This window comes from Coffea arabica, chromosome 2c (genome assembly GCF_036785885.1).
Source record: "Coffea arabica cultivar ET-39 chromosome 2c, Coffea Arabica ET-39 HiFi, whole genome shotgun sequence".
Lineage (NCBI taxonomy): Eukaryota > Viridiplantae > Streptophyta > Magnoliopsida > Gentianales > Rubiaceae > Coffea > Coffea arabica.
In genome coordinates this window covers 75,849,257-75,871,358 of record NC_092312.1, presented here as the reverse complement: position 1 = coordinate 75,871,358, position 22,102 = coordinate 75,849,257, and the positions used below count along the sequence as shown (strand labels likewise).

At 34.4% G+C, this 22,102-nt stretch overlaps 2 protein-coding genes, 1 long non-coding RNA gene and 1 pseudogene across 4 annotated transcripts; all 4 read right to left on the bottom strand.

The window, feature by feature from the left end:
- Positions 1-552: 552 nt before the first annotated feature.
- On the bottom strand, positions 553-4,229 carry LOC113728146 (protein ABIL1). Of its 2 annotated transcripts, XR_011839682.1 has the most exons (10): positions 3,805-4,040; positions 2,797-2,879; positions 2,392-2,542; positions 2,182-2,281; positions 1,957-2,046; positions 1,787-1,871; positions 1,625-1,677; positions 1,425-1,531; positions 926-1,155; positions 712-828 (listed from the first exon to the last, which is right to left on the bottom strand). XR_011839682.1 is itself a non-coding variant. In XM_027252675.2 (9 exons), exons 1-9 carry the CDS (start codon positions 3,898-3,900, stop codon positions 997-999), a joined length of 924 nt encoding a protein of 307 aa, XP_027108476.2. In that variant the 5' UTR covers positions 3,901-4,229; the 3' UTR covers positions 553-996. The 2 variants fall into 2 exon arrangements, 1 of the variants encoding a protein (XP_027108476.2); XM_027252675.2 differs by having other exon boundaries at positions 553-1,155; positions 3,805-4,229.
- A 5,698-nt stretch (positions 4,230-9,927) lies between these two features.
- LOC113728145 (uncharacterized) lies at positions 9,928-11,900 on the bottom strand. The gene is made up of 2 exons (XR_003457979.2): positions 10,965-11,900; positions 9,928-10,390 (listed from the first exon to the last, which is right to left on the bottom strand). It is a non-coding gene; the product is annotated as an uncharacterized lncRNA (long non-coding RNA).
- Positions 11,901-15,257: 3,357 nt separating this feature from the next.
- LOC113728144 (uncharacterized) lies at positions 15,258-17,937 on the bottom strand. Its single transcript, XM_027252673.2, has 2 exons — positions 17,312-17,937; positions 15,258-16,207 (listed from the first exon to the last, which is right to left on the bottom strand). Exons 1-2 carry the CDS (start codon positions 17,680-17,682, stop codon positions 15,709-15,711), a joined length of 870 nt encoding a protein of 289 aa, XP_027108474.2. The 5' UTR covers positions 17,683-17,937; the 3' UTR covers positions 15,258-15,708.
- Positions 17,938-18,570: 633 nt separating this feature from the next.
- Positions 18,571-21,633, bottom strand: LOC140035456 (protein FAR1-RELATED SEQUENCE 5-like; annotated as a pseudogene).
- Between the last annotated feature and the right edge of the window lie 469 nt (positions 21,634-22,102).

Here is a 22,102-nt window from a genome sequence, read left to right as displayed (position 1 = left end):
TACATTACTATAGAAGCGAAGCGAGTATCAACCTTAACTGCATCTCCATTTTGTAAGTCCCCTATAAAGATAAGTTCCTCCTCTTCCTCAGTCTCCGAATATCCCATTAGAAAAGAACTCAACATGAATTAATGATCATAAAATCTCTTATTTCTCGGATTTTTGGGACCCTAGCTCATTTGAAACCTACCGAACCACATTTAACGACTGATTGGAAATAAATGATGCTCTTTGACAAAGGAAGGGGGACTAATGTGCGGGCAATGGTTTGAATTCATGATTATTCGTTCAGAAGTTTTTCCTTTTCCCCTGTTATGGACCTGCAATAGTTGGAATTTATTGACTACATTTGACCTTTTTGCCTTTCCCTTTTCTCTATTTTAATCAGCGAATAACAAGTCCCAACAAGAACTGTAAATGCTAGACATGAGTTGCATCCAAACAAATCTTCAAACCAGCAGAGGCCGTTCAACCCCGACACAACTTCAGGGGCCTAAATTCCGTGTCAAGTTTGCAAAATCGAAATACAGAAAACCAAACAAGACGTCGAAGTGTTCAAATTTGCTCAACATTCAGTGTCTTTAAGCAGCTTTTCATATTTCTCCCGTAAGATATGATCCACTGTAACATCGGTAACTTTAGTCTTCCAAATAACAAGGACAACTAACAAGGGACAAAAAGAATGCGTGTGAATATGGAAGATAACAGAGATTATTCGCAAGCCACCGTGCAGCATTCAGCACCAAGCTTCATTAATCTGCAAGCATCAGGTATACAACGATCGTTCCGGGCCATTTGCTTGCTAAGCAGAAAATCAACATTTCCCTCCTAAAAATATACACCTTTCAGCTTGAAACAAAGGTTTGGACGACAAAAGGTAAATGGTCTGGTTAGTCAATAAATGGTCAGGGGGGAACCCAATCACCATGAAGTATAGGAGATGATGCACAACTTCCTGTGGTTTGTATACTTCATTTTAACTCCTTATGTACAAATTTATGACATAGCACTGGCCTTCAGTTTCTGCGTCTTCTGCTTGACAAAGAAGGCCGATAGTACACTCTTGCTCCGAGCAGGCACCCGAACAATCTCCTGCCGAGTTGTGTTACCAAAAGATCTAAATGGAGTCATAGGTTTTGAGCCTTCCACGGCATCCTGCAATAGAGTCATTAGATTAACCATTAGTAAACAGATTTGTCTACATTGCTACTAATTGCCCATGCCACAGGGCTTAGGCATATTAAGCCCAAAAATTATGATTTATGGAAAGAATGAAGCAAAAGGACTTGCTCAACAATAACCAAGAACATCTGCAGTAGTCATAGAAGTTCAAGCATGCCAGGAATTCAAAAGCTCCAATCCCATAAGATAATAAAATATCCACTCAAAGAAAAGTGTTAAGCTCCATGGATTTCCTCAATTACCAGCCGTAAGATGCCTAGCGTTTTTATAGCTACAGTTGAAGCAGGTCCCACACTCGGCAATTGAGAATGAGGTTTTGGAGACTTTATCCTGCCACTCTGTTCAGCATCTGCTAAAACAGAGAGGAAACAATAGCAATGCATTTATCTAATGGAAGATGTAATGTCTGCAAAGAGTAATTTTTGCTGGATGCTTCGCATACCTAACAAATTGAACCCAATGGAACTTTTCCCAGAACTTTTTGAGTCCTCAGAACTGCAGATTAAGCAAATACCATTTAATCTCCAATGAAATCATCAGTTGGAAATTCGATGCACGGTAGCCAATTTTTGGCCTGATTACAAGATGAACTCCACAGACTAACCTTAAAGATGCTCGATGAGTTCCTTTCAAGGAAGACTTGGTTTCTGAAGCTAAATGCCACGAAAGAGTTTTTGCCGCAGGTGTACCTGAAGTTGAATGTGATTAATAACCAAAAAATTGTTCTCAAAGGCCCAGCTGAGAATGAACATTGCTAACCTAGAAAACAGCTACCTGAAGGATAAAGATGCGGTTTTACATGAACTTGTTGTCTCGGATCCATCTGAATTTGTGGGCTGAAGTGTACCTTTTTGTTAACAGCATCTACCGAAGAAACCAACAGGAGAACAAACATACAACAAGCAAACAGAATGGATTTAAATTGTAGAAAATGGTAAGTGTTTCTTGAGTACTTAATCATGATCATTATTTGGTAAACTTAATTGTGACTATTCGTACTTGGCAAAGTGTAATGCTTGTGATGCCTTGGAATGATTGCTAATAACTGCTGCTGCCTGAGGCCTTCTTTCTCCGTGAATGTTTGGCATGTAAGAAGTTGCTTACAGAATAAATTAATATTTTTTTTTAAAAAGAAGACTAAAATCAGCCTCTATGATATCACAGTTCTCTTAAAGTAGCTAATTCACAAGCATGGGAATAAAATTTTACCTGATTTATACATGTGATTTTTAGCTCCATTGATGAAATATCCATGGCATGTTGATCAAGGAGGTCAGTCAATTTATAAGCAACAGTCCCCAAGTGATCAACAGCATTCACAAGAGCTCGTACAGCATAATCTTTCAGGTTATCCAGTACCCTGATGCAGAAGTCAAATTTATTTCATAGAAAAAAAAAGCACTCAGACATGATGCCATAGGAAGAATCTTTGGCTAAATCTTGAAAAGAACTTACACTAGCAAGTGATTATTATTTTTCCTTTTTTCGTAAGCTCAAAGAGACTTTCACATATGAACTACAAAATACATGAAATCTGAAAAGCATGAAGGGCTTCAATTAAAATAAACCACAATGGAGTTGCAATGGCAATTTGATAGCAGCAATGTATCATACATTTGCTTCTGCTCACTATGAAAATAAGACTTTTCACAATATTCTGCAGCAGAATATAGTTGAGGCCTCAGGTTTTTGAGTTCCTGCAATAGCCAGAACAGCAAAACCATAGTCAGGTATAACATGCCTTGCAAAAAGACACAACATGATCAGCCAAATTATGCAGAAGAATCAACTTGAAAAAGACATATCAAGACAACCAATGAAGTTATATTAAGACAAATCATAAGATGAATGTATGGTCTAAACAAGCACCCAACGCAAGTTATCATTTGGTGACTGCTCCATATAGCATTGGACATAGTAAGCTCTTTATTTATTTTTTTAAAAAAAAAAAGACATGTCGAGCCAAAAAAAAGAAAAAGGAAAAGAGTACTCCAAAATGGCACTATTTGATTTCAGGTAAATACTCCTAATACAGTTAAGCTATTAAACCAAACTCCAACTACGTAACATCTACTTCCAAGGCCTGTCAGGGCTTTAGTAATCAAGACATGGGAAATCAGCTCTATCAAAATGCTACTAACTGAGCTATAGTTCTCATCTTTAGAGTTCGGTAGTTTAGCAAATATGTCCCATGATGCCAAAGACACATTATACTAAAGGTTGAGACCAACAGACCTAGTCCTGAAAGCAAAATCCGCACTTTAATATCTAATAGTTCAATCAGAATGCCGTGTAATAAATAACCCAATTGATTCCCAGGGGCTAAATAATCAACCAAAGAACCAAAACAAAATTTCTAAATTAAAAACGACAAATTGCAGGTGGAAAGCTCAAAACTCCAACGGCCTTTGTTGCATTACCTCCATTTGAGCTTACTTTCAATCAAAAAACCAGACAAAGATTATCAAACGTAAAAGTCAACTACCTACAAGAAGAATCAACTCCAAGTCTTTGCGAACAACTTAATGTGCATGCATAAAACCAGATCTGTTTGGGAACTATCTAGAATCAATGATACTAAATAATCCCAAATAAAAAAGGAAAAACCATAAATCCGTGGACCTGTAAAGCCTTGACGAAGCTCTTGCTACGCTCCATTGACGCCTCATCGTAGGTCATCGGCCGGGGCTTCTCCGCCCCAATTTGCTCCAGTTCCATCTTCTTCTATATTTCTTTTTTTTTTTTTTTTCAATTTTTAGTCAAACACTGCCACAGCAAGTAACGAATTTCAGGTGGGAGATCAAATAGGACTCCTGCAGAGACCCTAAGAACATTTAGATTTGAATATTAATGCCGATGATGTCAGTATGTGTATATATATAGCAGTGTGGCTTTCTTTTTTCTTTTTTTTTTTTTTTTTAAAAGGGCGGTGGATTGGTTTGTACTAATAGTTAGATTTTTCGGTTAAGGTTGGTTTGGTAGCATTTGATTTTGGTGGTGGGAAGAATTTATGAGTGTGTGTAGTGGAAGCAAACCCCCGGGAAGTGCGAATTTCTCTCTTAGTCTCGTTGTTATGATGAGCTTTGGAGTTATTTCCAAGTGAAAATGACGTCTGTGTTTGTTTATGTAATATTACTAAAGTATCCATCCCAACCAAAAAAAGACTACTATTAATTAGCTCAGGTGCTCAACTAATTAAACCATCTTCTTAGATTATTATTAATAGATCAAAGTAAAGTGGATTCTATGTAAATTTGAGAAGGTTTTCGGAACAAGTTTCCTCACAACTTCAAACTCCCAATTTCTTTTCTTTAGCATTTTACATTTAATTTAATTTATAAAATATATTCCTCTCGACTCCTACAATTACTTTTCATATTTAAGACCCGTTTGAAATTGAGGTTATTTTGATAAAAAAAAATATATTTTTAAGTATTAAAAGTACTTTTAAAGTGTTTGGTAAATATTATTCCAGAAAATTAGGAATATAGTTTTTTGTGTTAAAAGTACTTTTAGTGAAAACTCAAATTTAGTGCTTTTAGAGTAGTTTTGGTGATTTAAAAATAAAACATCAAATTTAATCATTTTATCATATATTACGCACCAAATGAAGAGATAAATACTTTTAAAAAAATTTGAAATTACATACTATCCAATACTATAAGTACTTATTGAACTATATCTCCAAACAATATATTTAAAAATATTTAAATGTTGTAAAACTAATAAAATAAACCACTATAATATCAAGTAAAATATTGGAGATATTAAAGAAATAAATAGAGAAATAGAGAGTAATTATCTTATTATTCCAACCAATACAAAAATTCTCGCAAAGGGTGTCAATATACCTCTATATATAGGTACTACAAGATTAAAGGTACATTAATTCTATTAAACATCCACTACTATAAGAATATGAAAAAACTTATGAAACGGTTTTTCCACTACATGAATAGATTTATGGATTGTAATTTCTATACATAATATAGCTATAAATCATGAATTAATCATCTTGAGAATACAAAAGGACATCCACATTTTAGTTGTTTCATAACACTCCCTCTTGGATGTCCATTACACAAAGAATATGTCTCGTTAAAACCTTACTAGGGAAAAATCTATCGGGACAAAAACCCTGGTGAAGGAAAAAGAGTACACTGTTCCTGTATATTAATTTCTTCCCATGATGCAAATATCATTTGAGATATTTTAATCGTCACATTCCAATATTCTTCGCCAATTGCACTAAGATATGGTACTTCAGAACAAAGTATCTCTTCATTTTCCTCTCGCGGTCTAAAAGGATATTTATTAGGATCTAATGATCTGACAACCATTGGAGTACTTAATATGTGTCTTATCCATATAAAATCGCTTTAATACCTTTCGGATATAAGTAGTTTGGTGGACAAAAATTTCACTTTTCAAATGCTCAATTTGTAAATCAACGTAGAATTTTGTTTTTTCAAAATTCTTGATCTCAAAATCCTTTTTCAAATATTCAACATTATTTTGAATCTCTTCAGAAGTTTCAATCAAATTTAGATCATCAACATATACAATAATTATCACAAAATTTAATCCATTTTTCTTGATAAAAACATATGGACATATTGGATCATTGGTATAACCTTCTTTAGTTAGACATTCATTGAGGCGGTTATACCACATACGCCTAGATTGTTTGAGGCCATACAAAGACATTTGTAATTTAATAGAATAAATATCTTTAGGATTTGATTTGCATGCTTTAGGCATGTTGAATCCTTCGGAAATTCTCATATAAATATCATTTTCAAGATTTTCATATAAATATGCAGTAACGACATTCATTAGACGCATATCTAATTTTTCATGTACTACAAAACTCATAAGATATCTAAATGTGATAGCATCCACTACAGGTGAATACGTTTCATCATAATCAAATCTAAAACTTTGTGAAAATTCTTGAGCTACAAGTTTTGCTTTATATCTCACAATTTCTTTTTTCTCATTTCTCTTTATCACAAATACCCGTTTATATCCTACTGGCATTACACCTTTAAGTGTTTGGACTACAAGTCCAAAACTTTTCTTTTAACCAGTGAGTGTAATTCAGATTAGATCACATCTTTCTATTTTGGCCAGTCATTTTTATACCGACATTTATCAATTGATTTAGATTCATAATCCTCATCAACTTCTATAATATAAAGTGTTACATTTTATTAGGGTCCAATTAAATTTTCTATGATTTCATTCTCTTCAGGAGTTGGCTCTTCAGGAGCGACCTTTTCAAGAGATTGAATTTTCTCATGACATTTATTTAATCTCCGGAGTTATTCGAAATCAATTTATACCTTATTTAGGTAGGTCGGCCTTAAATTTATTTGTAGCACTTGTGCATGTCCTTCAGGGACATCAATTTTAACCAAAGTATTTCCTGCAAGAATAGTTGATTTAATGACTCTTCTGGAGTCAATAAATATAACTTTCCACACATGAAGAATTTCTTGAACTTCTAGTTCACATTATTTTGTATGAGAATCGAGGAAATTCAATTTTTCAGGTGATTTTTTTTCGATTGATTTTTTCTTCCCTCTAATGTCGGAAATCGTAGTTCATCAAAATAAATAAATCATTCAATAAATCACTCATCAATATTTTACGATATTTAATAATAAAAGGTGATTTATACCCGACATAAATTTTAAATTTCTTTTAGAGTCATATATAATATAAAGGGGTATGTATAAATACTTGTCGGCTCTCAAATATTCTCACTTTTGTCAAATCATATATCCATTGGGATCAGTAAACTTCTGATTTACTGCAGGTGATAATTATAAATCAAATGAGAATGAAGACAACTATATCGATAATCATTTCTCTCTCAAATGGTTATTATGATATAATTAACCTTTATCTCATTTGATTTCTAAACATAATCTCTATTATTGTCTCATTTAATGTCTCAATTTGATATCCATTTCAATGGATATTCAAATTCAATAAATTTTTCGAGACATGGTAAAATGTAGTGCTTTATTTATGATAAACTTTTCTCTTACAGGGAAAAATATAGTAGTGACTCTTCTGGAGTTTTTAATCACTTAAACACTACAACTGATTATGTTTGTCCCTCTCATTGGAATATAGTGTATATAGTAACACTTATTAATAAGATACATATTATTGTCACCATAATTCTTATGGGACAAATATCATTATCATAATCATGTGATTCCAAATATTTAACATCCATTTTTTCTTCAGCAAAAAAAGTCAATTACTATTATAAATTAAATCAAACATCATACACCTTCAGAGTGTTTAAAGAAATTGACCATGTGAAAATGCTATTATAATTTTGATTCCTCATATGTACTTCGAGACATTTATCTTCAGGATCCTTATTTTCTTGTCCTCATCATTATTATCCCACTTTAAGTGGTAACTTTTTCTTTTGTCATGGTAAAATATATATTTACCAAAATCATAATCATGGCAGTAATTATAACTAATAAATTGAAATTTAGTCGCATTTACTTCTGCGAATGGACTAGAACTAGTATGCAATAAGTACAAAATACTTCTCAAATTTTCTCTCAATATTGCTACTACAAGAGCATATTTAAGAAATATGTAGAAAATATTATTTTCAACTAAAAAATAATTCTAAACATAGCATAATTATGTACTTGCAACCATAAGTAAATTTATCATATCAGGCTTTGAAATAATGACCATCTTTTTCTTTAAGTATTTCAAAGAATAAGTGGATCCTCAAGCATAATTGATTTTCTATAATAGCATTTCCAAAACTCAATGCATCAGAATATAAGTATTTATAACAAATAATTCTAAAGATAAATAAGTAGAATTAAAAGATGAAATATTACCTCAAAGATGTCAAAAAGTATCTGTTCTTGTTTAGTAGTTGCTCAGTAGTAGACACTTGTATTTTACAATCATTCAAAGGTTAATCATAATAAATTGAAATAAATTTATAGGTTAGAAATTTACCTCAATAAATAGACAGATGTTGGCGGAAAAAATATGGGCAGAATCTCGTGTTTCACTTTTACTCAAAATAAAGCATCCGTTTTTACCTTTTATTCAAAAGTAGAGACTCGTGCTGATAACGTGTTGTAAAATTAATAAAATAAACTACTATAATATCAAGTGAAATATTAGAGATTTTGGAGAAAAAAATAGAGAAATAGAGAGTAATTATCTTATTATTCCAACTAATACAAAAGTTCTCATAAAGGGTGTCAATGTACCTCTATATATAGGTACTACAAGATTAAATGTACATTAATCTAATTTAACACCCACTACTACAAGAATATGAAGAAACTTATGAAATGGTTTATCCACTACATGAATAGATTTATGGATTGTAACTTTTATACATAATGTAACAATAAATCATGAATTAATTATCTTGAGAATACAAAGGGACATCCACATTTTAGTTGTTTCATAACATTAAACATTTGATATGTATTTTTATTAAAAATTCTACTAGAGAAGTATCTTTTAATCAGCTACCGCAACTCCAAACGAGCCCTTAAAATCGTTAATTGTTTCTTAAAATCCTTTCATTTCAAATTGTTAGTTGTTGTGCATATGCATGTTATCCTTTACAATTGATAGTAAAGAAATTAGCTGAACGCGGATTTCGTTGTCTTATCTAGATACTAACGCGTGTTTTACTTTTAATATACAGGATTACTCCAAGTTTGTTATGCACAATGCTAGGCAATTCAAGTGACTCGACCAAACATGTTCATCAAACATTTTATCTGGATACATATATATATATATATTTACTATTTAATTGCACTTAACCTAAACTTATTATAAATATCATCCAAAAAACTAGATATTCATATAACACAAATGCATTAAAAAGTACATATAAACAAAAATGCATATACATATATAAATAAAGAAATGGGTCCTTTGATGGTTATTTTTTGGAAGAAGCCTTTTTTTAAAAGTTTTTTTTACTACAAATATTTATTTAAAAACCATTTTGGAATGTTTGTTCATAGAAAAATATCAAGAAGTAGTAAAAATTTCACAAAATTTACACTTGAAATTCAAATTTTCTCTATAATCAAAATTCCATCTTTTGATTTGGTAAAAAAAAGCTTGAATATGAGAAAGCGAGTTGTGAACAACGAAAAGGTTAAAACGTATGACCATAAAATTGGGGAAGGGCACACTATAATCAAGACAAAGTTTTAGCTACAAGATATATGAGAGAAAGAATGATAGAATAAGACATGAATAAGGCTATGGATAGGGCTGCAAACGAGTCGAGTCGAATCGAGTTTTGGACTTATCGAGCCAAACTCGACTTAAAAAATAGGTGGGCTCGAGTTCGAACTCGAGGTCGACGAGCCTAGAGAATTAAGCTCGAGCTCGACTCGACTTAAAAAAACTAAACTCGAGCTCGACTAGATAAGGCTCGCGAGTTGAAGCTCGATTTCTGGCTTGCGAGAAGCTCGAATCGTGAGCTCGATTTTTTGACTCGTTAGCAGCTCGAAAAGCTCGAATTTTTGAAATTAAATATAACAAAAACATCATTTTATCAACTTATTCCTAACCGAATTCTGAGCATAATCATAGCTTACAATTCATGGCTACAATTGACCATAATTTTTCACATGATCATAATCAAAAAAGGCTTACAAAAATTTCACTAAATACAATCATAAATTTAGAAATACATGCCACATAAAAGTCTAGAATTTAAATGCCTAGCACTTCATACAAGTTCAACATTCTCGGTCACAAAGTTCAATATCAGAAAATAAGTAAATAACAACCAAAAGCTACAAAACATATTGAACTACAAAGTACAAACTAAGCACAATCATTGAAGTCATGAACTTCTTCTCTTCCTCTGATAAGCAACAGAAACATATTGAACTTGGATAAGTTTGAAGTATTATGTGAGCCAATCTACAGAAACATATTTAAAAACAAGTACATCAGAAGGAGCACAATCACACGAGCCAATCTGATTCAACTTAAATCAAGGTAGTAGCATATTCAATTTACATCAGGAGGAGTACATCAGTAGTAGCCAATCTGATGCAATTCGCTTAACTTGATAAAAGAGCCTCTAAATGGCAAGGAAGAACATCTGCATCTGCATCAATTTTCTTTGTACTTGCATATTACAAACTAGTAGAGTGAGATTTAACTGAAACAAGCGCAACAACTCATCACTGTACTATACCATTAGGAATTTGAAAAGAAAACAGAGCACCTCATAGTAAATCAAAAAAATAGACAAACTCATTTGTCATAGCCACTTGAGCTAAGATCTAGCAATTAAATTTGCTCTTTTGCAAAAGATAACAAACTACCACTTTGTTAAATTGTCAACCTTAAGAATTTCTTACAAGTCCAAACCTTAACCGTACTATGCAAGAAGCCAACCTCATGTCCAATAACAACATATGCCAATCATTCTATTATAAAACCATGCACCTTTTACTACCACAAAATCCTAATAAAGTAGGCCAACAAAGTTACATTAAACATACAGGTGTTATCGGCAAGTTTTTTTACACAAATAAGTACATATTCTACTCCACAAAAAGGGCCATATCATTTTTCCTTTTTTTTTTGGCACAGCAAATAAGCAAATATTATCCAAGCCAAAGAAATCATGCAAAAGACTGGACACCATAAATGTCAATTCAACCAATGTTATCAAAATGAAATTTGAAAATTTAACCCAAACAAAATATCAGATTAAAAGTCAGAATTACCACAAGTGAAGCTGCGACTCAAATGAAATCCCAGATGCAACGTAGGAATTAGCCGAACGCCGAACAACCCAAATGAAATCCCAAATCCCAGTCGTTAGCAGTCGTTAGCCGCCGATCCATCTGAAAGGAAGAAGGACGGTTTGCAGCCCTAGTTAAGACGCGCCGAATACAGATGATTCGTCTGAAGGGAGGAAGAAGGACGCTTTGAAGCCCTAGCCGATCCGTCCGAAGGGAGGAAGTCGTTGATGGGTCCGAATACAGCTGCGCCGAGGAGGAAGTTGAATTGCTTCGAGAAGAAGAAGGTTTCTCTGAATTCGTAACCCTGAAGTGTTAGATTTTTTATTGAGGCCTGAAAGGTGGCGGTGGTGGCTGTGGTCAGTGTGGTGCACTCGTGGCGGCGGTGGCTAGGGTTTGTTTGAGAAAATGTGAAGGAAAGAAGAAAGAGAGATGCAGGAGAAGTAATTAGATTAGAGATGCGGGAGAGATGAAGGAAACTGTGAAGGTTAATAGGGGTATTTTTAGTAATTTGTTATATTAATAGGAGTATTTTTATAATTTCATAAAGCTCGTTGAGCCGCTCGACGAGCTAATGAGCCTAAGCTTATATGGCTTGAATTCGACTCGATTCATAAACGAGCCGCTCGAGTTCGACTCGAGCTCGAATTTGACCGAACTCGAGTCGAGTTTCGACTCGAGTGGCTCGCGAGCGGCTCGAGTCGTGTGCAGCCCTAGCTATGGGAATGGGTAGGATAGAGTGCTATTAGCCAATTAATGACAAGAAATATAAGGGGTTATTATACAGGATAAATGGAAAGGTGGTGTAGGAGGTAATTACGAATAGAGCTGCAGGGTGGGAAAAATGGTGAGAATATGAAAGAGTTAGAGAGATGGTGATTATGTATTTGTTTAGTGTGCTTTAATTTTGGATGTTTCTTAAAGTACTTTTGTGCATTTTTTAGTATCTTTCAATCTGTTTAGGAGTTTTAACGTAAAATACATTGATACAAATTTATATTAATACGAAATTCTTTTATATATTTTAAAATTTTATCTTCACATAGCTTTTTTTTTATTTTATAAAATAGCATTATTATTTAACTTTCAAAATGAAGATGCCCGCGTCGAATTTCTTGCGTGATAACTTCTAAACTTTGAATTTGATAGATACTATATGATTTGAAATTTTTATATTTCTTTTTTAGAAGGGGAAGGTAGATTTTAAAAACCAATAAGGAAAGGGGAAAGGAGTATTGAATCAACAATTTTTAATTTTTTGAAGTTGCAAACTTAGTGCGAACATCAAGACTTCTTAAACAAGAGACAAACAAATATAATTTCACGAAGGGATAATTTCATAAACCTCCCTTGAGACTTTTAACAAATTCATTTAGCTCCCTTGAGATTTTTAAAATTACACATACCTCTTCTATCATTTAAAATGATAATATTACTCTTAAATATTTTAATGAAATTCTCATATTTGGTAAACTTGTACTTAGAATGACTTTTAAAATTATTTTTTCATTCTTTTTCCTTCTTATTCATTTTTATTTTAATCTTTTGCCAATAAAATTATAGAACAATGCTATTACCTCTAGTTTCTATTGTAACAAAATGTCGAGCTGGTGATTTTTTTTTTATGAGCTAACTTTACATGTAATCCAATATTTTTTGCTAATATTTGTTTCTATTTTTTGGTATTAAAATTAATAATAAATAAAAAAGAAATAGTCCAAAACCACTACTAAATTATAATAATCTCACTACTCGAAAAATTTATAAACTCTAAATTAATTATTTTAACTTTTTTTTCTATCTCATAAATCTAAATCTATAATAAAATACCATCAGAAGTATCATATCATAGTGATAAAATTATTATTACAGTTGTTTATCAAATAGTATGTATAGATATGAAAATTTTGGCATATTTTTCTTATAATTACACTAGATAATCTTATAATTGTATAAAGAAATAAATTAAAATTCATTACACGAGCATTTTTTGGATATTTATTTAAAATTTTGATAAAGTTGATATTATTTTAAGATTTTGTTACTAAAACTGTCAAATCAAGAACAGGAGGTATAATTTAATTTTTCAAACCTCAATGGAGCTAAGTGAAATTAACGCATTCACAAAATAATCAAAATTGGACTTGAATCAGTTTACCACGTATGATGCACTTGTCCTTAAATTTTTGTGCATGTGTAGTACAATAGTATTTATTGTTACGGTGGGAAGATAACATGGAACATATGGTTGAACCGAGCAGAGATCCACAGGCCACCCAGACTCCACCAGTGGAAAGATGGTGGACCGAGGAGGGATGGATATTAAACTAACTGTCTCTGCGACCCAGTTATCACTTGTCAGTCTCACAACCAATTTTAAATTTGACCCTTGAGGATGCTCACCTCGGCCACCGTCAAGGCCGAGGTCATCTTGCTTCGTCCGTCATACAGGCCGAGATGATATCTCTTAAACATGATCCCTGGGCCTGGCCAGATCTCTGGTCTACGGCATAAATGACATCTGTACCTTAGGCATTCCACTTCGGCTGCACGCTGGTGATGTCAACCTACCTGACAATACGGAACCAGTGTTTTATCTGAAAAACACCAAATGCTCTTAATGACTACTGCACAGGACTCATCGTCAGCATGTCCATACTGCTACAGTGTCAGAGTCAGACCTCCTGGTGCGGGACAGAGCCGTAAGGGACAAGACGTGGGTCCTACTAGCATAAGCCCACCGTCCTGTCCTCCACTCCTGCCCTATAAATACCCTCTATTCACTCGCAACAATTCATACCCGCTCTTATTTTTTCTTGTTCTCTCAATATGCTGACTTAGTCGTCGGAGTGATCCCAGGAGAGAAGCCCCGCCACTCACTTCGGACAAGCGAATTCATAACACCTCACTTGAGAGAGGACTGATCCAGGTCGGTTCAGATACCTACCAGAAATCACCTCTTTAACCCTCTTCCCATTTTCTTTTCCTCTCATTTGGAAAATGCATTTTACCTCGTCTTCTTCCCACCTACCCCTACCCCCTCCCCCAAATCAAAAAGAAAAAAAAAAGTTGTCTTACGTTTGGTTTGAAGGCCACTCAAATCGATTAAGACTAATTCTTGATGTCATCTAACTATTGAGGTGGGTTCTTTCAAGGTTTATATCAATGGTTGCCGTAGCTATGCATCCCTCGTAATTGGAATCTTGCGGGATGGGTGAAATCTCCAGCATTGCGATGTTTGCCCAAGATAAAATAGGCTAGTACAAAGCCAACTTGTATAAGTAGGCACGGGGCTTTTTTTTTTTTGGTCAAATGTCATTTCTACTCCTACTCCTACTCTTACTCTAATTGCGAGGAAGTTCAACTGAACCTACGGAAGACCGATGAAAATAGAACCACCACCGGACCAGACAAGTGCACTACGCACCCGTCTGGATTTGAAGCAGAGCCACAAGAGTGGCATTTTGGTGAGAACCCTTGCCTCCCACCCCGCCAAACCCTTACCAAAGCCTTAAGAGCTTGGGGGTGACTACCAGCCCAAGGTATAGAGCACGGGGCATTAGAGTATAGCAATTTGTCATGTTTCAGTTGCAAGGTATAAGACTTGAATTCCACGTTGGAAGCATAGGATTAGTGATCTGTCTGAATGACGTGAATGCAAGATCATTGGATTCTTGGATATAGGATTCGGTGGTCTAGATTTTATATATATAATGCCAGAGAATCAACTATGTGCTTCTTTCGTAAGCCACACAGGAAAATATGACTTCCACCTGCATCATTAACTTGGTTAACGGCAAATGTCGCCAAACCATAACCAATGCAATTATATTCTTTCCCAGTAAATATCAAGTGAACATACCCAAAAGGGCCTAGTTAGGTGTAGAATATCTTCTACCATGACATCTAAATAGGAGATTCCTTGCCTCCGGTAACTAGAGTTTTACAATCAGAGTGAACTAAGATTGATGTCCAGGGCCATAATCAGTGCAGTCCTAATTGTTCGTTGTTGCGATAGCCCACGTGGTGACAATTCCGCAAAGCTTCTTTATATGGTTTCGGTCCTTTTTCAGATTAACAGCAAGCTTTTGAAACTCAATATTCATATCATTTTCCACCATAGACAATGTGATTAATTCATCCTTCTTTGAATCACAACGAGAATCCTTGATGTTTACTTCATATAGCAAATTCACCATCTTGTTGAAGTGCAAAACACAATACACAACAGAACACGAATCAACTAAAACACAAACACCATACTTAACAGAATAGGAATCAACCAAAGGCTATTAGCCTTTTAGTAATAGGTCGGATTGACCTTGTTGATCAATACTCAGAGGGAAGCATCAAGGTATACCAGTTTAAAAGTCATACACCAACTTTACATTATGTTTCTACAACTAACTAGTACAAACAGACAACTAAAGTAGTACGCTCTTGTACTATATACACGAGATTTACAGTCACACAATACGCGCCAGAGGCTACATCTGCAGGAATCCACTCCAACTCAAGTGCTATAATATTACAAAGGCTATGCAGCTGCAGCTCACAGAAGCGTTTGATCAGACATCATGAGGTATAATCTGAGTTTCCAATAATGAGTTCAACTCCCTGGCCGTCTCATGGCTAAACTGAATTATTCCACTCACAGCAGATAAACTGATATAAGACATCAGAGAGTAGGCGGACAAAATTGATCAAAATTCTAGGACTACATCCATATTTAAGATTTCCTCAACCATTCTGAATCAGATCCACGAACACCAGTTAAGATGGAAGATACATAATGCTCGACTCCTTTGAATTTCACTGGTTCTACAATATTTCCGATGGAAGAAGATGAGCTCTCAAAACAAGTTGGCTTTGGAGTCGAGGGACAGCCAACAGACAAAATCAATTCCTCAACAGCAAGCACGCGGAACTTCGGGGGTGTGTGCAAAGCAATGTTGTGAACATGGTGCTCGTATATCTTCCCATTTTTGTCGAGTTTGTACTCAGATGTACCATCAAATCGACCATGGCTCTCCCATGGAACTCGAGGAATGCCATGAACAGTCCAACGGACCATTATCATGTTATCCACAGGCTGCCATACACTGATAATGTCAATCCACAAGGCTCTGAAAAATATTCTGCCATGGAACCTTAAACCCCAGAATATTGATTTATAGTTTTCAATCCCAGCAAATGTGTTGAGGGGATCCTTAAACACTATATCATCCCTATGCACAAGAAGAAAGGAGGCAATCAACAATAGCTCAAAAATTAACAATTAAGCAATTACAACAAAATTTGAAGTTCAAAGATGTACAAGCCAAGATAAAGTTCGCAATTTGCAGAGCCAGATTACATCAGACCTTCAATTATGCATGAAATAAGCAAGATATATCATGTAATTCATCAACACACAAGAAGATTGACATACAACGCGAAGTTACAATCAAGTAGTTTACTATATCCATGGAACTTATCTGCTGAACAAGTCATCATTGATCAGATAAGATTATGTGAAAATATATCTTTTGGAGGAACCACAATAGCTAACATATTATGATCCAAAGAGAACTTGAAACTTTCCAAATGAAATTCCTGTCAACATATCACATAGTAATATTTTTGCGAGTTTGTCTTCATTGATCAAATATATACGAAATGGATAAAAACCACGAAACTTGAGCTGAACAATGGCAATCATGTAGCTGACCCTGATCATAGAGAAGGACCACGGTTGAGTTAAGTGGATTTTCAGTTGGAGTTAAATGACAGAAGGAAAAGTTATAATCACATGCTACACTCACCAGAATAGCCAGAGCATTCAAGAATTCAACACTGCCTGAAAGGGTATTAACAAACTTAATCGAACCAAAATATCATAGAGTCCAAGTTTGATACTAATTTAACGAGCTCAAATTGAATGAGCTTCTAGCAAGGCAACATTTACTCGAGCTCAAGTAGCTTCATTCATTTACACGTACATATCAGGCTTTGAGTTTATTGAGCGATCTGAGATTGGATAGTTCATGAAAACTAAATCCTGTTCATGCTTGATTTGTTTGTTGATGAGCCAATCTTATATGCTCAGAGATCGAGCTGCTCTCGTCTTAATACTAAGTAGCTTGGTAAATCATTCCATTGGACTAACAATATTACATAATCAAATTAGAGGCCAGACGAAATCCTCCATTCTAACTCAATAGCCATAAATTAAAATGCACAGATCTCGATACAATAAGGATTATACCCAAAAATCTTAAACCAACCAAAAAGGACAATCACGTCTAACACGATAAAATCAGAAACACAAATTTGAAAAATAAGATTATAACCTGTAAATATCAAAAGTGAGTTCCTTATAAAACAGGGCAGGGAACTCCTCCCGGAGGGTCCGAATAGCATAACCCGTATTCAGATAATAATTTCGCTTCTCCTCCTCCTCCTTGCTCGGCTTCGGAGACGGCACAGTGACTGCCTGCTTCACCGGAGCAGAGAAATGGCCGACACCGCATAACAAACGCACATTTCTCCCCAAATTCAAAACATTAGCCTCCTCCAAAGAAACCCTAACCCTAACGGCTCTCTTTCCACCGTTAGAAACCGGAACCACATTTTTCCGGTTGGTGTAAGAGAGAACCCTGGCCGGAGTTTCACAACGCCGGCCGCAGATAGAGGCCACTTCGGGCGATACGAGAAGTGCCATCGGACGTCAAGATTTAGGTAATAAAAAATGGGAGAAATTTGCAAAGAGCATTTTTTTTTTTCTTTTTTGCTTCTATTCTCCAAAGGAATTTGGGATTTCTTTTTCCTATGCGAATATTCGGGATTGAGTAATTTCCTAGGAAACGGCAGAAAGAAGAAAAAAGAAAAAGAGAAAAAAAAATAAAAAGGAAGGGAGGAAAACAAGAGAGAGAGAGAATGGGAGGAGGGCCAAATTTGGATAAGTTTTGTTTTGGATAATTCAGAAAAATTATGAATTAGCGATTAATTATTAAGACAAAAAGAAATTGTGATTGGTGGATGTGATACGCTTCTGAACGGACTGATGGAATGCGCAAGGTGACTTTTTGATAAAATAGATATTTTACGGGGACGACTCACTTTATTGCGCCATCTCACTAATGAAAATTGGCAATCTGTTATAACCTGTAACTATTACTTATTATCAAATAAAAATAGGTTATTCACCTCTTGTTCTGCCTCTTTCTTCTCTTTCTATTGTATTCTGGATTTGCAACCAAATTCCTCCACTGATCAACTCAAAATTTGTTCAAGAATCGATTTTGTAGGATAAAAGAAAGATGAAATAAATATGTCAAAAAATAAGAAAAATTAACTAAGTTCCTCTTTATATTGCAAAATTGTAGTGTAGGTCGATTTCAGCCATATTAGTGGGAATTCTTATTAAATCTGTTTTGAATATAAATATAACAATATAATGACATTCTAATTAAGACTAACATTCTGGTCAAGTCACTTAAAGTGGATAAATATTCTGGTCAAATATTTGAAGCGGACAAGTGAACATGTATCAATGAAAAGATAAATATATCAAACTATCACTCTACTTGAGTAATCTGAACTTGGACAAACAAATTTGATAACAATCTATCATTCCAGTAAAGTAATCTAAACATCTAAACAGTACACGTGAATGAATGAAAAGATAATTCATCAAACTATCAGGCTCCAAACAAGTGCATTTATTGTTGTTAACAGTCCACTCAATTCTTTAATTTGGAACACGTACTTCTATTGTGCCCCTTCTCTTTGCAACAAGAGCATTTATTGCTTTTACGAGACTTTTCTAAACCACCCTTCATCCGTAAGGTGCGAGGACGGCCTTTTGATGCAACTGTTACGAGGTTGAATAGAGTTATACTCTTTGAGATGTTTGACCTTGAGTGAGGTCATGAATTTCAGAATGTGAGTCAACTTGAGAAATAGATAAACTACTGTCTTGCTCATTTTCGTAGGGTAAATCATCAAGTTTGTCAGACAATGCTTGCAACCCTTGAAGTGCAACTCTGCAATATTGAGTATGGTGTCAAATCAGGTTAAAATTTTCAATGTCATTTAAAAAAAAAAAAAGTAGAGGTACTATACAAACCTGTGGTGTTTTGCAGATCTTGAAGCTTTCTCTGAAATGCCAAGTAAACGAACCATTATATCATTAAACCACATGCTTGAATTTGTTAGCGGCTCAGCTTGGTGAAGTTTTTCAGAAAAATCCCTCTCATCTCGTCCACAAATAGCACTCATTGTCCAACGATCCAACAAATAATGCACTGGAAGTGAATGAATTTGTTTCTTTATAAACACCATCAGCGCATGATTACAAAGAATCCCCACAAATTCAAACTTGTGACAAGAGCACTCAACTTTTTGTTCAATAATATTTAGAATTACAATATATGAGGAAATTCCTTTTGACGCTCATGTACCCTATATTTGTAAACTCCATCTTTCATAGTTATTTTCTCATAAACATATTTCTGGGATTCCAGTAATTTAGCTTGAAATATTCTGAAGATTTTTCGTGTATACAGTTTGGCTGCTTCAGTTTCCATAGGGTACAGAGTTTTCAAAATTGGTTTCGTATTCTTTGTGTTAAAATTTTTTTCTTTTTCTTTATCATACCTTGCCTTAATAGCCCTATCATATTGAGTCACAAATTTACTCATAGCTGTGCTAGAATTCAGATAGTCTTTGAAAAACTTATTCATACTTTCACTTCTTTGAGTAGTTGACATACCTGGACAAAACAGTAGCAATTACACAAAAGTAGATAATTATATAATCAAAAAAATTTAATTATCACTATACTAAGATTTAAAAGTGTATGTCAAATTTTATTTTTTTAACCAAGAAAGAATAAGGTACATACCTGCACAAAAACTAGCACGCACAAAAGCAGGAACCCATCTTTCATGAATTGAATATACCTTTTGTATCCATGTGTTATTTTGCAACTTGTACTTCTCAATTAACTCAGTCCAAGCCATTTCAAACTCTTCTGGAGTAATAGTGTCATGAATGCATTTTGAGAAATGATACTTGAAATCATTGTTTTGGTGATAAATATGGCTAAGTGTCTCTGGAAATTTTTTCTCAATATGCCACATACAAAAATGATGTGTACTATGAGGTAAAACTCTAGCAACAGTATTTGTTATTGCAGTGTCTTGGTCTGTAATGACAGTTTTAGGAGGGCACCCAAACATTGCTTCTAACCAAGTTTGCAACAACCAAACAAACGATTCTTCGGTTTCATCCCAAAGCAGAGCACCTCCAAACAAAATTGACTGGTAATGATGATTAACTCCAGTTAATGGAACAAAAGGCATCTTATACTTATTTGTCATGTATGTAGGGTCAAATGTAACCATATCACCAAAGTGTTTATATACTGACCTTGACTTAGCATCAACCCAAAAACAATTAGCAAGACGACCCTCTATATCTACTTGAATTGCATAAAAGAAACCAGGATTCTCATATTGTCACTTTTGAAAATATTGCAGCATTAACTGTGCATCTCCTTTTTCTAGTTCCTTGTGTCTCTTTGTACTCAAATAGTTACAAACATCATGATCAGTGAAATTCAAATTTCCAATTCCCCCCACTTGAGTTGCTAAAACAGAGACAATCTTGCTTGGTTGAACACCAGATTGGTCTAGCATATCAATCAAATTCTTTTGGGCCTCACTTTTTTTCCTTTTTGAACGTAAAAATTTTTTGCTATAAGGAGAGGCAAGTACATGATTATGTTCTAAACCAAGTCTAGCAATAATCCACTTACCCTTTTCCTTTTGGGATACATACACCAATGCTTTGCATCCTTGTCTTGTTTTATCTCGTGGCATATCAGCTTTAGAATCTTTTTTTGGAGCGAAATCCTTCTTTGGAACAAACAAATTCTTGTCCAATTATCGATTTATTGCTCCTTGATTTCGTGATACGATTTCTTCGCACACTAAAACCTTTATTGTGTGCATAGTTAGAGTAACACTTAAAGGCATCACCCAATGATTCAAATCCCATTCCAACATATAAGTTCACATCTTTTCCAGGTTCAATCTGTTCATTAGTAGAATCTTCAGGCATAGATCCATGTGCAGCGTCATGGTCAACTTGATCTTGTTCCATAGGACATTCAGTACCAAGTTCACGTTCCATAGGACATTCAGTACCGATTGTTTTTTTGAAAGATGCAACCACAATACCAAACTAGAGACACAAGTTTCACACAATTGTCAATAAACATGACAATAAAAACTACCACTCTTGAAATATTCAAAACATATTTAATAAGAATTTCCACTAACATGGCTGAAATTGACCTACACTATAATTTTGCGATATAAAGAGGAACTTAGTTAATTTTTCTTATTTTTTGACATATTTATTTCATCTTTCTTTTATACAACAAAATCGATTCTTGAACAAATATTGAATTAGGGTTTACACTTTGTAAAAATTAAGGTAAAGTGGGTTTATAAAAGACATCATACATATAAGAGAGAGAGAGAGAGAGAGAGAGATTAAAGAAGTCTAACCTGTCATCCCAATTTTGAGTTGATTAGTGGAGGAATTTGGTTGCAAATCCAGAATACAATAGAAAGAGAAGGAAGAGGCAAAAAAGAAGGTGAATAACCTATTTTTATTTGATAATAGGTAATACTTACAGGTTATAACAGGTTGTCAATTTTCATTAATGAGGTGGCGCAATATGATAAGCCGTCAGTGTAAAATAGGTTTACACTGCCGGTGTAGGAAAAATTATACAATGGCCTTATATTGGGCTAACCCATTATTTTTTTGATGAGAGGCTAGCCCATTGGGCCTGTAGAAACTCTTCCTAAAAGCATCGTTCAAATTCGCAACTTGGCATGGATTTGTATTTTGTTGAATCAACAACCGGACTCAGTTCAGTGTCTTTGCCATCTGTTTAGCCCACTCCACGCCTTTTGTCCAATGATGGCAATTGAATTAATCTTCTGTATAATCATGCACTGACGTCGGCATATAGACTTTCAATCTTGATGTGCATACAAATAAATAAGTGTTGCATGGGAGGTTTATTTTTGTTTATAAAAATAAATTGATGACCATAGGTTTAG